Source organism: Acanthochromis polyacanthus, chromosome 11 (assembly GCF_021347895.1).
Source record: "Acanthochromis polyacanthus isolate Apoly-LR-REF ecotype Palm Island chromosome 11, KAUST_Apoly_ChrSc, whole genome shotgun sequence".
Lineage (NCBI taxonomy): Eukaryota > Metazoa > Chordata > Actinopteri > Pomacentridae > Acanthochromis > Acanthochromis polyacanthus.
Genome location: NC_067123.1, coordinates 6,767,669 through 6,781,924, shown reverse-complemented (window position 1 = coordinate 6,781,924; position 14,256 = coordinate 6,767,669). Strand labels below are relative to the sequence as shown.

General features: G+C 37.9%; 2 protein-coding genes across 3 annotated transcripts; both read right to left on the bottom strand.

Moving 5' to 3' along the window:
* Positions 1 to 51: 51 nt before the first annotated feature.
* LOC110955703 (serine/arginine-rich splicing factor 10-like) lies at positions 52 to 9,469 on the bottom strand. 2 transcript variants are annotated; one of them, XM_022200796.2, is made up of 6 exons: positions 9,310 to 9,469; positions 6,298 to 6,402; positions 5,205 to 5,308; positions 3,421 to 3,589; positions 3,290 to 3,343; positions 52 to 1,204 (listed from the first exon to the last, which is right to left on the bottom strand). In XM_022200796.2, exons 1-6 carry the CDS (start codon positions 9,372 to 9,374, stop codon positions 976 to 978), a joined length of 726 nt encoding a protein of 241 aa, XP_022056488.1. In that variant the 5' UTR covers positions 9,375 to 9,469; the 3' UTR covers positions 52 to 975. The 2 variants fall into 2 exon arrangements, with proteins under 2 accessions (XP_022056488.1, XP_051811902.1); XM_051955942.1 differs by lacking the exon at positions 6,298 to 6,402 and adding an exon at positions 5,833 to 6,134 and having other exon boundaries at positions 5,205 to 5,311; positions 9,310 to 9,449.
* Positions 9,470 to 10,449: 980 nt separating this feature from the next.
* LOC110955699 (fatty acid-binding protein, liver-like) lies at positions 10,450 to 13,004 on the bottom strand. The gene is made up of 4 exons (XM_022200792.2): positions 12,790 to 13,004; positions 12,026 to 12,198; positions 11,007 to 11,096; positions 10,450 to 10,749 (listed from the first exon to the last, which is right to left on the bottom strand). The coding sequence occupies exons 1-4, from the start codon at positions 12,854 to 12,856 to the stop codon at positions 10,699 to 10,701; spliced, it is 381 nt and encodes a 126-aa protein (XP_022056484.1). The 5' UTR covers positions 12,857 to 13,004; the 3' UTR covers positions 10,450 to 10,698.
* Positions 13,005 to 14,256: the final 1,252 nt, after the last annotated feature.

Sequence of the window (14,256 nt, the reverse complement as noted above, 5' to 3'; positions counted from 1 at the left end):
CGATAAATTAATAAACTTCATGTGAGGTTTACAAACCGAAGCCGCACGCCGTTTTCTTATACTGAATGTCATCCATTTATTACAGAAAATAACAGTTTCTTCCTACTAAAGATAGAACAGGGTGATAAAACATGCAGCGACACGAGTCAGTCTGAAAAACCATCAAACACAGTCGAGTAAACACCTCCTCTCGCAGACGATATTTGGAGAAGCCTTTTTCGGGACTCTTACAGAAAACACCACAAAATGAATACGAGTTGTCGCACGGTTTGTCAAAACTTTTAACACTTTTGAGGACCACGGCGTTTCTGTGCGTTTTAGCGCCGACACTCATGTACTGGACATCAATCAGAAAACCATCAGCTGCTTAAATCGCACCTTATTGTTCCAGGAAAACTCCACTGAATGATGTGAAGTAATAAATTATCGATTAATTTAATGATGTAATGTGGCAAATTATCGATCTAAAGCACGTCTGACAAGCTTTAGATAATTTGTCACATTACATCGTTAAACTAATCGATATGAAGCACATTTAAGTAGAAAAGCAGCTCAGTGAGGAGTACATGAGCTGTTATAAAACACACAGAAACATCAACAGAGCAGGTTGTTTCCTAAAATACTGAACGCGGGAAGGTGTTTTTTTTTTTTCTTTTTGTTTTTGCAAAAATGGCTGCATAGGGTTTAGAAAACAAAATCATCAGTAACCGCATATAAAAAAGACAATATATTATTCCTGTCAGGCTACCGCTGAACACAGTTTCGTATTCCTACGGGGAAATATTACCAAAACGATTCATTTACTTTTCTATAAAACCAAGCCGGGGACCAGCGTTGTTTTTTTGTTGTTGTTTTTTTTTTTTAAATGGAGGGGGAAAAAAACAAGCTTTCTACAAATGGTTCAGTGGACGTTACATTCATGTCAAACAAACGAATCTGTTCCTAACGAGGACCCGCTCTGGGGACGGGTTCTGCTTAGCGTCCTCCTGACTTGTGTCCGGCCCAGGACCGGGACCGAGAGCGCGAACGTGAGCGTGATCTCGATACCGACCGGGACCTGGAGCGGGAGGTGGACTGGACCCGCCTCACTTCCTCCTCGGTGTAGTGGGAGGTGGACGGCGGGTTGACGGCCTCTCGCGGGGACGCCGATCTGGACCTCGATCTGGATCTTTCTCTGGACTCTCTCCGAGGCCTCTGCTTGTATCTGAAGGCACAAAGAGAGAAACCGAAGCTCAGCAAACAGTCGCTCCAGACAAGGAAAGGCAAGTTTATCTGCACTGCACCGTTCAATTAAAGGTGCCTTACAACGGCAAAGAAAAACATTCAGAAAATTAATTATTAAGACATTTGTTTTTGATCCCTATCTTTCGACTCATTTCAGCTACCCTAATAAATCCTAGTTATTTTTAAGATATTCTTTTGCTGATGGCAATCATATATTCTCCTGTTTATGAACATATCAGGATTTATAAATTGGGGTCAGTTAAACTTTGTCATGAAAATAATCTCCCCTTCATTAACGTCAACTTTAGCGGACATGAGAACGATTTAAAGGGGTTAGCCAATCGCTAACAAGCTTGCTAGTTCTTTGTTTACATTAAAATTTCTGCGCAAAAACATATTTCTTTGTGGAGTAATAAACATGTTGAATGTATTTTCTATGTAAAGTAAATAATGTAATAAATAAATGGTTGTTTAGAACAATGTTTCAAGCAACCTCAGAAATTTCACACTACTGTTATTTTAGTTTCATTAGAAAATGGATTGACATTCTTGTTTTCGAAGAGTCGTGAAAATGGTTCTGTTGTCCACTACAGTGAACATTTTGTATAATCTAACATAAAAATATATTTTAATTTGAAATTGTAAATTGTTGCTTTAGCTCCAAAAGGCAGGAAATAACAAAAACGTTAAAGTGAACGACAGTTTTTTTCCCCCCTCGGTTCTCGGGAGGTTAAGATCACACTTTAAAATCAAAACATAAAAGTCAAGAAAACAGACTGAGCATCTAAGAGAAAGCTTCAGCAAACAGTTTGGTTTTCAGGCCTGATTTAAAGAGCCGACAGTTTGAGCAGACCTCAGGTGTTCAGGAAGTTTGTTCCACAGGTAAAGAGCATAAACAGCTGAATGCTGCTTCTCTATTCCTGATTCTGGTTCTGGGAACACAGTAAACCTTTTCCTGATGACCTGAGGGCTCTGGATGCTGCATATGGAGGTAAGAAGTCCAGGAAGACAATTCAGTGCTTTGTAGACCAGGAGTCAGATTTTAAACTCTATCCTTTGACTAACAGGAAGCCAGTGTAGTGATTTGAGTTTCCTGGTGTTAGTTAGGACTCTGGCAGCAGCGTTCTGGATCAACTGCAGCGGATTGATTTCTTGTTAAGACACCATTACAGTAATCTAACCTACTGAAAAAAAAATGCATAAACAAGTTTCTGTCTTCTCTGGACAGGAAACACTTGATTCTACAATGTTCTACAGATGCTAATAGGCAAATATACATATATAAATAAATAAATATACATAATTATACAAACAATTATTTTCATTTATATAATTTTCTTTCATTAACATTACTTCATAGAAATCTGTTCTCACTTTGACATGAAAGAGTTTTTTCCAATATTTATTTTTGTTAAAAAAGATAAATTTTATTGACCATGATTGATTTATGAAAGCAATAAAAGGGTAAAACATCAAAGGGGGTGAATACTTATGATAGGCACTGTAAATGTCTAATATAATATTTTTGTCTGATTTATTTAACTGGGTTATTTTGGGGTTTATTCATGCAAAAATATAGAACTTTCTACAGCTTTCCAGTGCCACCGCAAACACAGCACCAAACAACAGCTGCCTTCCAAATCAAATATTTTTTCTTTTTACTTTAATTTCATTCTGCAGCAGCCGTCACAAAATACGAACTGTTTCATGAATGATGCACACAATTAGGATGTACTGATTAGTCATAATACTGTGTCTTTAACTTTGACTGTAGTGTGAAATAAGCTGCTATCGGTTTATACTAACATTAGACACAATGATGTAACTGCACAGAGAACTGCAGGTCAGATTAGCCAGAAAAACACACTGGCTTCTATACTGAAAATACAACCAGGTGTTTTCTTTCAACCTGCATTTGATCTACTATGCATTGTTCCATTCTAAACCTTTTTCCAGCATACACTAGAGTAGTATGAGGACTGGAACACACCCAGAGTGATGTCTGCACTAAATATACGCCTGTTTACTCAAACCAACACATAAAGAGTCCTGGTCAAAGTTGTACCTGTCTTCCTCACGACTCCTGCTTCTTCCTCTTCCGTGCATCCGTCCACGAGACCTAAAGACAGAATTCAGTCATTTTCCTTTGTAGAGAGCAAAGAAAAATTGTGAGGAGCTGCTGGGAGTAAAACTCACTCTCGAGGGCTCTCTGATCGCCTGCGACGGCGGTCGTAAGAAGGGCTGCGCGATCGGTATCTGTCGTAGCTGCGGCTGCGAGATCGGCGGCGGCGGCTGTCTCGATCGTAGTCGTCGTATCGGGAGGATCTGCCCGGAGATCGCTCTTTGGCTTTCATCTGGTTCGGTGCTGGGGTGAAGAAACAGTGACGAAAAACAGGTTAACTTCAGCACAATTCCCTAAAAAGCTGTTAATGTCGGGCTGGAAGACGCAGTTGAAAAGTTTGTGACAATATGTGAGTGTGCGACGTTTTACAAAACAAAAAAAATCACGGGGTGAGCTCAGGTTAACAACTCTATTTCTTTTCTATATGCATTTATGTGTAGTATTAGTTGAGTCTTTTCTTTCTGTTGCATTTTGCTGTTCGATCCTTTTGCATAAACGTCGATGGACATTTTTTTATATCCCTTATTAATCCCACGATGGGAAATTCTGATTTTTTGAATATAGTTATTAAAAATAATTTTCACAAATAATTATTATAATTATTTATAAATGGTATAAAAAGGGGGTCCTCGATCTACAGCGCTTCATCGGAACTGGTTACGTGGAACTAGTTGGTGAGCAGAGCGGATGAATACGTCGTCACGCGGCGCTTTGTTTACATCCACCTTGGATTGGGCTACATTCACCAACTTTTTGTCCTTCATTATGGCTCCCAAACGTGATCAAGTTGTAAAAACAGTGCAACATATTCTGTTATCTTCTTGTAAAATGACTCATACATGCATCAAAGTCGTCGGTATTCGTGACTTTTCTGAAGAACTGATTGATATCCTGATTTACGTAACGGCTTTGTTTACATTTTTGTCGGAGTTCTGATTTACAGCGAGAATCAACTCACGTTGGGCTGTAAGAACAGAACTCCGACCTAAGCTGAAGACCCTTTGTATTTTGAAGAAGCAGGAAGAAAAGATTTACAGCCATTTGTGAGGGGAGAAGGGGTGGGACTAGATAAGCTTCGACTCTTTCACACTCCTTTTTGAGCAAGTTAGTCGTTGTTTTCTTTTTATGTTGGAATGTTCATAATAAACGTTCAAAAACCAAAACCAAATCAAAGAATATTTTCACGCTAGTGGAAAGTTCAGTTAGTTTTACAGGCGCATTGTGTACCGAGCTATGAGTGCTGCCAAAACATGTGCAAGTTATTGTGATTGTGTATCTGAATGCCACTTGGATAAGTCTGTCAAAATTAGTACATTATTTAAGATGATTAAGCTCATTTTTGCATATTTGAATAGTTCTCCATTCACCTGTATCAAAACAGCTGGATTAAACCAACAGAAGTATCCTGTTCAGTCAGTATTTCAAGACATTTTTCCACTGTTTGCACACCTTCTACCGCTAAAGTTTAATCATACCAACTGTTTTTCTTGACTTGTCAGCTTCTAATATTTGAAAGACTACATTTTCTTGAGCTTCTACAGAAATTAACGCCACAGACTTGCAGATTTTTGTTTTATACCAAATTAAAAAGGAGAATCCAGTAATTTAGGAGGCACTTCGGTGGACTTGCAGCAAAAAGGTGGCATTCAAAGGCACTAATACCATGAATGTAAGAATAATAAAGGCATAAAATAACCAAATAATTTATTGCAATTACTTGTATGTATATTGACAGTCAATTACCACAGCTCTGTTTCTGTATCACATAGTTTGTCATTGCTTTATATTATTTTTAATCCACAGCAATAATATTTGAAAGTGTTCAGTGTTTAAAAATAAACATAAATCAAACTCTTACTCTTCCTGTCGCCCTGCGCAAACTGGATCTCGATCTGCCGGCCACAAACCCACTTCCTGTCCAGGCTGTGAAGAGCGTCTTCTGCGTCTCGCACATCTTCAAACATGCTGAGTGGTTAAGGGTTTGGTTTGCTCTCATTGTTGGTAAGGCTGCACAAATTCAAATGAATGTTTTCCGCTCAAACAATAAACAGCTCACCCTCACATTCCGTTATGAATTTCACTTTTTAAGCTCGTTCAAATCCTCTCATTTGCCGGGAAGGATGCCGGGTGTTCGTCAAACATTTAGTTGAATTTGTGAAGCCTGGTTTAAACGGTAAAACACGTATAAAAATGTACTGAATATACTACTGGAAGACAAGTGAGAGAAACAAACAACACACAAATAAGACACTCAGTTGATTTTTGTAGAGATAAAAGATGAAGCAAGCTTTTCAAACACATCAACTAACTTTTCTGAGGGATCAGGACAATGAATATATAAACAAATCAAACACATTAAAACTTGATTAAATTGTTTGGATCAAAATCAAAAATGCCATCGACGTCACAGGGAAAAGCTGATTTTGGTGTCGTGTCAAATTTGTGGATTTGTCTTGGGAGGATACAAAATAATTCAGACTTGTTACCTTTGGCCATGCTTGACTTTGAACTTCATCTTGATCTTTACACTCTTTAATCGACTCCCAGAGAGACTTGGGTTTCCTGCTTGCTTTTTCCTCTTAAACCTCTTTTTCTTTTCCCCATTCTTTGCCGCCATTTCCAAGCTTTGTCTCCGTTCCCTTTTCCTCTTCATGCTTTACTTTCTCTTTTCAACCTTTTCCCTCCCTCTGATCCTGCAGGTCTGTGTGTCACTTGTCTTTACAGCTACTCTACACGGGTCTTTGTAACTCTTTGTGGCCGGTTCCACAACTGGATGCTTTTACATTTTCTGAAGCAATAACAGAGAAATATGTGTGTTAGATAATCAATCAAATTATGTGGGAGAAAAAAGAAATTGCATAAATAAAGATAAACACATCTTCTCGGCTGAAAGGAAATTAAAATGGTTGGTTAGCAGCAGCACACAGTTAAAACTCATTGGGAAAGGATATTGAATGTATGCAAATCCTCTTGGTTGACGTGTATAGAAGTCAAGTGGGATGTAGACATCTACTATCGGCCCATAGCGGCCAAACTCACGCCGCAAATCCTCAGGCCTGAACACCGTAAATACAAGTATGACTCAGCTGACCATCAGATCTGCCTACATCATCAACCAGTAACAGCAGCTGGAAGAGCAGCTGCTGAGCAAAGGGACAGTTTAACCCCAAATACATCATTTTACGTCTTACCTGGAGGGCGAGCCACTTGTTGCTAAGCCCGAAAGCAATCCGCATTCCAACAATGTTGTTTTGAAACACATTTACAGAGTTGTAGAATGTGAGGAGCTACTTAATTTACCGCTGGTTCCACAGATTGGACTGACACGACAGTTTTATCATCCTTACATACTTGTACACTCATAAAAATAAAGGTAGAAGTTAATTATGATTCCAAGAGTATTTAGTTAAAAAACATCCAGTCATCTACTTAAACCTTCGACTCCTGAATTATCAACAGCGGACGAAGGCAAAGGATTGAGAACCTGAAAACTTAATGTTTAGCTTGAATCAGCTTTAATTTAAATTCTGATTCCATCTCAGATGAATTCAGCTACTGCAGGTGAGGCTGTATCCAGGTTGATTAGTAGATCAAATTGCTCTCAGACAACCTAATGGTTCAATAAGAATTAAAGAGCTACATCAATACACCTCCAGGATCATTTTATTATTTATGACAACCTTTAAATACCTCCATGTTTTCACAATTTTGAACTGAAGACTGCGAAGTGGGAACTTCATAGAGTTCTTGGTCTCATCTGGAAACAAAGAGGGGTGTAGCTCCCATTTTGGAGCATAATTTTATAACATATAAAGCCCCCTGTTTGAAATAATCAAAGAGAAACCAGAAGTAAGCTTGGAATTGGCTCCTGTTGCTCCATGACAATGCATCCGTTCATACAGCACAGGGGGCAGAAGCAGCCAAATGTGGCTTTAAACTGCTGCTCTGTGAACTTTACTCACCTAACCTGCACTGTCTGACTTCTAGAAGTCATTTCACCTTTTGTGAACGGTGATACAAGGCTTTATAGCAGATAGTAATGCCCCAAAATGGAAGATACTTCCCTTTTTGCTTCCCAGTAGGGCTGAGAACTTTTTGAAGTACCCACGTAGGTCTCTCTCTTTATATATATATATATATATATATATATATATATATATATATATATATATATATATATATATATATATATATTTTTTTTTTAAAAACATTTATTGAATGTTTATTCTGAGTTGGCTCTAAACTTACTGACGTGTTAAAAAGAAGTTGTCTGGTTTTGTTCTGGAAAAACCTGCAGTCAACTTATATTCTTCAGTAGTTCTTGTGCCCGCCAGTAGATGCAGTTTTACCCTTAGAAATCACATAAATATGTGCAAGTGGTCTGCTCTCACTCCGTTGTTACCATTTCAGCACTTGTTATGCTGCAAACACTTTTATGTTCATTCATTATTTATTCAGGCTAATACAGCAGCAGGTAGAGTGCACTCAGTATACTTTGGCCTATTTAGTTCCCCTACAGATAGCATGTAGATATTCATTTCCTTGTGACGGAGAGCAGTCACCACGTTGAAGAACAGGTATGAATTCAGTCGACCAGGATATTCTTTGGCTGAATACAGCCCCAACTGCAGCTCTGTATAAAAACAAAGCACTCCGAATTTTCTCCCGCTCAGACTGGACTCTTCTCCATGGAAACGACAGCTGAGGCTCATGGGTATTGTAGTGTTTAGACAGGTCTGCATTCACCAAAATTACCGGCAACAACTTGACCTCTAAGAAACCAAGCTGCAGTAATTCAAACTGTTAGCTACTTGTTCCTGTGTTTTGGAACAATAAGTAAATCATTTTGAAATGTGAACACAGAGTGACCTCTCACACTCTACAACTCTACTGTGTATTTGGGTTAACTGTCCTTTAAAATACACACACTTTTTGTCAACATGCAATTCATTTAAATCCTCTGGTGTATGACTGACATATTAACAGATACACGACTACTGCTCCATTTAAGTTATACGAACATCAAATGTACAAGGACAACCTTTTAGCAAACAACAACAAAATTATGTCTGAAGTTTACAAGTTACTGTCACCATGATGAGGAAAAAACACAGATTAAGATCAACATTGTGTCAATTACACTGAGCAGTAGCTATCAACAGATCATTGAAAAAATACGGTTTTTGTCAATCATATTTAAATATTGGAGCGATTTAACTGAGTAACTTGTACATTAGGGATTTAAAACCCTACAAAACTATATAAAATATTACTTTATCTGCTTTTGATGCACATTAACGCTGCTATTTTACAGTGTTCTTAAGAGTAAACGTATATGTGATATTATTACTTTTATTTAAGAAGCTCTAAGTACTTATTTTACTATTGTCCATTATACATAAAAATGCAATCTTTACTGTCAACTTAATTTGATATCAGTTTCGACGATGTACCGGTTCACTGACTGAATAATAACAGGTATTTAAAGTTAAGAGCAGTAAACTAAAATAACGGTAACGTCAGACAGGTTAGTAAATCACGATGTCTCACTGAATTTAATCTATATTTTCCACATATTCTCTTCCAAATCACCAAAATATTGACTTAAACACAGTTTGCGTGCCTGCCTTAGATGGCTAGCTAGCTAGCTAGCAGTGTTCGCGTCTTTATAAATATGAAAACGTGCGCGGGCAAAGACAACAGAGACAACAATACAACCGATCCAGGCAGATGAAGTCTTTAAAATGCTACTCTACTGCCACAGTTGTGGTTATAGTTTATGTTTATGGCAGAATTGTGGTGCTGCAGATGAATATATCTACAACATTAACCTCACGTTCTGGCTGCTTTACCGTAACTTGAGGCTCCTCCGAGGAGGCTAACCTGAGCTGCTAAGCTAACTCAGCTAGCTGCCGTTAACACAGTTAGTTAGTAGAAGCTGTGCGGTTCCGGTTCGGACTCACCTGGACTCATCGGAGATGTTCCTGACAAACAAAGACGTATTTGGAGGCCTCATGTATCTGGCCATAAAGTTACACACAATCAGAAGAAGGATTTTTTTAGGGGGAGGAAAATCTGCAGAGGGAAAATATGCAGCGCATGCGCACTAAGAAGGCGCCGTCTGGTTCTTCTTCTGTTGAAAACAAAGAAGAATTTATAGAAAAACCCGCAGCGTCACCTGTAGGTCGAACACCACATAACAACCGATAGGATTTGCATCATTATTTATTAATTATTTCATTATTGATAACAATCTAAATAATAATAATAATAATAATAATAATAATAATAATAATAATAAATATAACAGCAATAATAATAATTACTCACTCTGGATCTCCCTGCCACAACACATCCCCGACTGCACAGACCTGACCACCTTCAAATAACTCCTCAAAATGCACCTGTTGAGGACTACTTTTAACACATAACATGAATTTATTTTTAGATTTGTTTTATGACTTATTTTATATTTATATTTTTAATGTTTGATGATTTTATGTAAAGCGTCTTTGAGTGTTTTAAAAGGTGCTATACAAATTATATGTATTATCATTACTATTACTATTATTATTATTATTATTATTATTATTATTAATTGTAATAGCAACTTTTGAAAACAGAGTTTACAAAGTGTCAGTGACTAATGTAACATTAGATGAATAACAAAAAAAATTCTGTAGGTTTAGATGTGTCATATCTAAGACATACTGTATGACAGTCACTACAAATGCTAATGTTAGAATGCTGATAATTTATCTTCACTATGATCTAATACATTAAAAAAGAAATCTTAGCTGCAGTTAAAAAAAACATGTTATCTGTCTCAAAGGATAACTACCTGACTTTAGGTTAAAAATGTTATTCTATAATAGCTTGCTGTAGCTGTAGCTATTCTTTGTTACCGTGAAATTTTAAACATTTAAATATCAATGATAGTAAAGTAAAAACTTTACTATTGAACGTAGAAACGATGACAGCAATCAAACAGCTTTAAAAATACTTTTAATTTCTATCTGTGTTGTTATGTTGCAGTTAAAGTCTGCGCAACATCAACATGTGATAGTTATCTACAGGTGGCATGGGACACGTGTGGTACGATCTGTTCCAGCTTGTTTATGACATCAAACTGTTTTCCTATCTAGTCCCTTATGGTTTAACTGATATTTCCACATAAGCACCAAGCCTCACACCGTCTGTTCCCATCTGTGATAAAAACAAACACATGCTCATTTATTTTATTATATGTTTATTTATGTACCCTTTTAGCTTAATCATCCTGTGATTTCCATGTGACCTATTGCTTTTGGCTGAGGCTGTCAGAGAAGAATCCACAAGCTGCAGGCTGCTGATCACACTCGCTTGCTTCTGCTGGTGAACGTTACAGAACCTGCAGTGATCGTCTGGGAAATACAAGAAGGTAAACAGAAAGGAAACATGTCTGATTCACCGCAGATACTCACTGATTACCTCATCCTTAAGGAGCACTGACCAGCTTCTCTGATTTATTGTTGGCCAAGAAACACATTCAACAAGACAATTTAGCTTTTGCAAACTGGTAAACACACAAAAGCAAAACATTTTAAGGCTGGTTTCACTTCAGAAACTCACTGATTCCATCATTTTTGCAGTAGGTTTCAGCAGATTTAAGGCTGCTCACCTCAACCATGTCGTCTCCTTGGATCTCTCGGACGGATGTGAATTTCTCAGTCTCAGAAATCAGCTTCCCGTTTTCCTCTCTGACGGTGCACTGACCAAGAACAGAAATCACAGCTTTAAAGAGTGGATCTCTAACTTGTTGCTGTCCAAGAAAAAAAGCCTCCTATGGAAAAGAAAACAGATTTTAGCAGCAAAAACAAATGTAAAATGTAAATTAAAAGTGCAAAGGACCTGGTGCTGGGGTTGTTTGGCCTGAGTAACCGAGGCTACAGCTCTGAAGGTTTTATGAACAGTCCTGTGTTGAATTTTTATTAAATATTTTTTCCAAACATAAAAACAATAAAGAAAATAGGCCTTGATTAATCCAATAATGCTTTAAAGCCAATGAAAATATCATGATATGATAGCGGTAAAGAGCTGGTCAACCAAATTACTACTAAACAAAATGTACCAATTTTTCAAGTACTTTCATGACACACTTACATATCATCATAAATAAGACAAATTCCTGCATTTACAATGATATTAATGTGGGCCAATCCTAGACAGAAAGTGGAATGTTCTTCTTACTTTGCCGAGAGCACACTGTTTTACATTTTACAATCTGTTTACTGTGGAATTCCTCAAGCCACTACCAACTAGTTAACCTCCCAGTTAACCAACAGTCGTCCAGCTGGCAGAGAGAGTTTCTTTCCTGAGGGGGTGGGGACAACAGCAGCTCATTGATTTGAAAAGGACTAAAACCAGGAGTTATGCAGTCACGGTGAAGTGAACTATCTTTTCAATATTTTGAGCTGAAAGACACGCTGTTGAGGCAAATCAGACTTTGATTAGGCTACTTCCTAGAAAGGGAATCTTAAAAAATGTTTAAAAAAAAAAAAACACAACAGCAGCCTGATTAGATTCCTGAATGGAGACACTTTTGTAAGATTTCGGAATCATCAGTACATATACACCTCCAATATGTTCGTTTCTGTCCAAATATATATGAAGAGTTTTGCGATAAGGTTGTTAAATTACCTTAAACTTTCTTCCATCCATAGTGGTGAACTCCGTCTCCTTTCCGATGGTGAATGAGTGGACTCTGGTGCAGACGGGAGTTTTTATCGTGACAGTGAAGTCTTTCCCATTCTGCTCGATTGCAATCACCGGTTTCATCTCCTTACGCATTTTCACCATCATCTCAGGTGCACCTTGAAGGTGGATTTAAAAATACATACAAAGTATATTATATTATATTCTTATATATATCTTTTATATATGTACACTACTGTTCAAAAGTTTGGGGTCACTTAGAAATGTAACCATTTTTGAAAGAAAAATCACTTTTTTTCAATGAAGATAACATTAAATGAATCAGAAATCCAGTCTAGACATTGTTGATGTGGTAAATTACTACTGTAGCTGGAAAATTTTTAATGGAATATCTCCATAGGGGTACAGAGGAACATTTCCAGCAACCATCACTCCTGTGTTCTAATGCTACATTGTGTTAGCTAATGGTGTTGAAAGGCTCATTGATGATTAGAAAACCCTTGTGCAGTTACGTTAGTACATGAATAAAAGTGTGAGTTTTCATGGAAAACATGAAATGGTCTGGGTGACTCCAAACCTCTGAACAGTAGTGTTTATTCTTATTTATTTTTTCTTTTTACAGATGCCCCAATGTTTCGTCCATCTCCAAACACTGCAGCTGTCCCCATTGTGAGACTGATAAAGGATTATCTGATCTCCTGTCTACATGCAGAGGCAATTAAATCCCTTAGATATGAAAAGATTCTTACCTATTACTTTGAGAAATTCTTCAGGGTTTTCTTCAGAATAAACTTTCCAGGTGCCGTTGAAGTCCATGTCTGCTGGTTGTGTTGTCTGCTGAAGATGTGAGTTGCTCTTGTTGTCGGTTTCTTCCCAGTGTGCTGGTTGGTACGATGGGGACTTCAAACTCCCTGTTATTTCTGACTGGTATTTCCATTGAGCCTCAAAGGGCTGAGCTTTCTGTTTGTCCTCATTCACCGGCTGTTGTGTAACTTCTTTAAAATTTACACATAAGCACATCAAGTGGTATTATAGTCAGGCAGCTCTCCAGATGATACATAAAGCCTCTAAAAAGCTTCTATCCCCTTTGGAAGTTTTCTCCTTTTATTGTTTTATTAACATCGAATCATGGTCCATTTACTTTGCCGTTTTTTAACAAAAAATTGCCAAAAAAATACTCTTTCATGTCAAAAAGAAATGAGATATCTATAAAGTTATGTCAGTCAATGAAGAATATAAAATTAAAATAAGTGTTTGAATAAGTATTCACCCCTTACAAGTCAGTATTTAGTAGAAACTTAATCAGCCTGAACATCTCGACGCTGTAATTTTCACCACTGCTCAAACTATTTCTGTTTGTTTTGGCTCATTGTCTTACGAGAAAATAAATCTTCCCCAAGTCTCAGTTCTCTTCAGACTACATCAGGTTGTCCTCCAGGATTTCTCTAGTGCTTGCTGCATTTATTTTACCTTCTACATTTACAAGGCTTCCAGGACCTACTCCTGAGAAACATCATAATGCTGCCACCACCGTGCTTCACATCATGATGCTGCCACCACCGTGCTTCACGTCATGATGCTGCCACCACCATGCTTCACGTCATGATGCTGCCACCACCGTGCTTCACGTCATGATGCTGCCACCACCGTGCTTCACGTCATGATGCTGCCACCACCATGCTTCACATCATGAGGCTGTCACCACCATGCTTCCATCATGATGCTGCCACCACCATACTTTAATCATGATGCTGCCACCACCATGCTTCACATCATGATGCTGCCACCACCATGCTTCACATCATGATACTGCCACTTGTTACAGATCCTTCTCCCACTCTGCTCTCCATGTTTCCCGTCTCTCTCTCCACTGTCCTCTATAAAAATGGCCCAAAAATTAGCATCTAGTCTGATGGCCAAAAAAGCTCAGTTTTAAGAAACCAAAGAACCTTGTTCAAGTTGACTTCAGAGTCTCCACATCTTCTGGTGAATTCTAGTGCTGATTTAGCATGAACTTTTTTCAACAGAGTATTTCTCTTTGTCACTTCACCATAAAGCTTTGACTGGTGAAGAACAGACAGCAGTTGTATGAACAGTTTCTCCCATCTCAGATGGTGAAGCTTGGAACTCCTTCATAGGAGTCATAGGTGTCTTGGTGACCCTCTACTCTTGTCTGTTTCCGGCTCAGTCGCTAAATTTTTGAGGACAACCTGCTC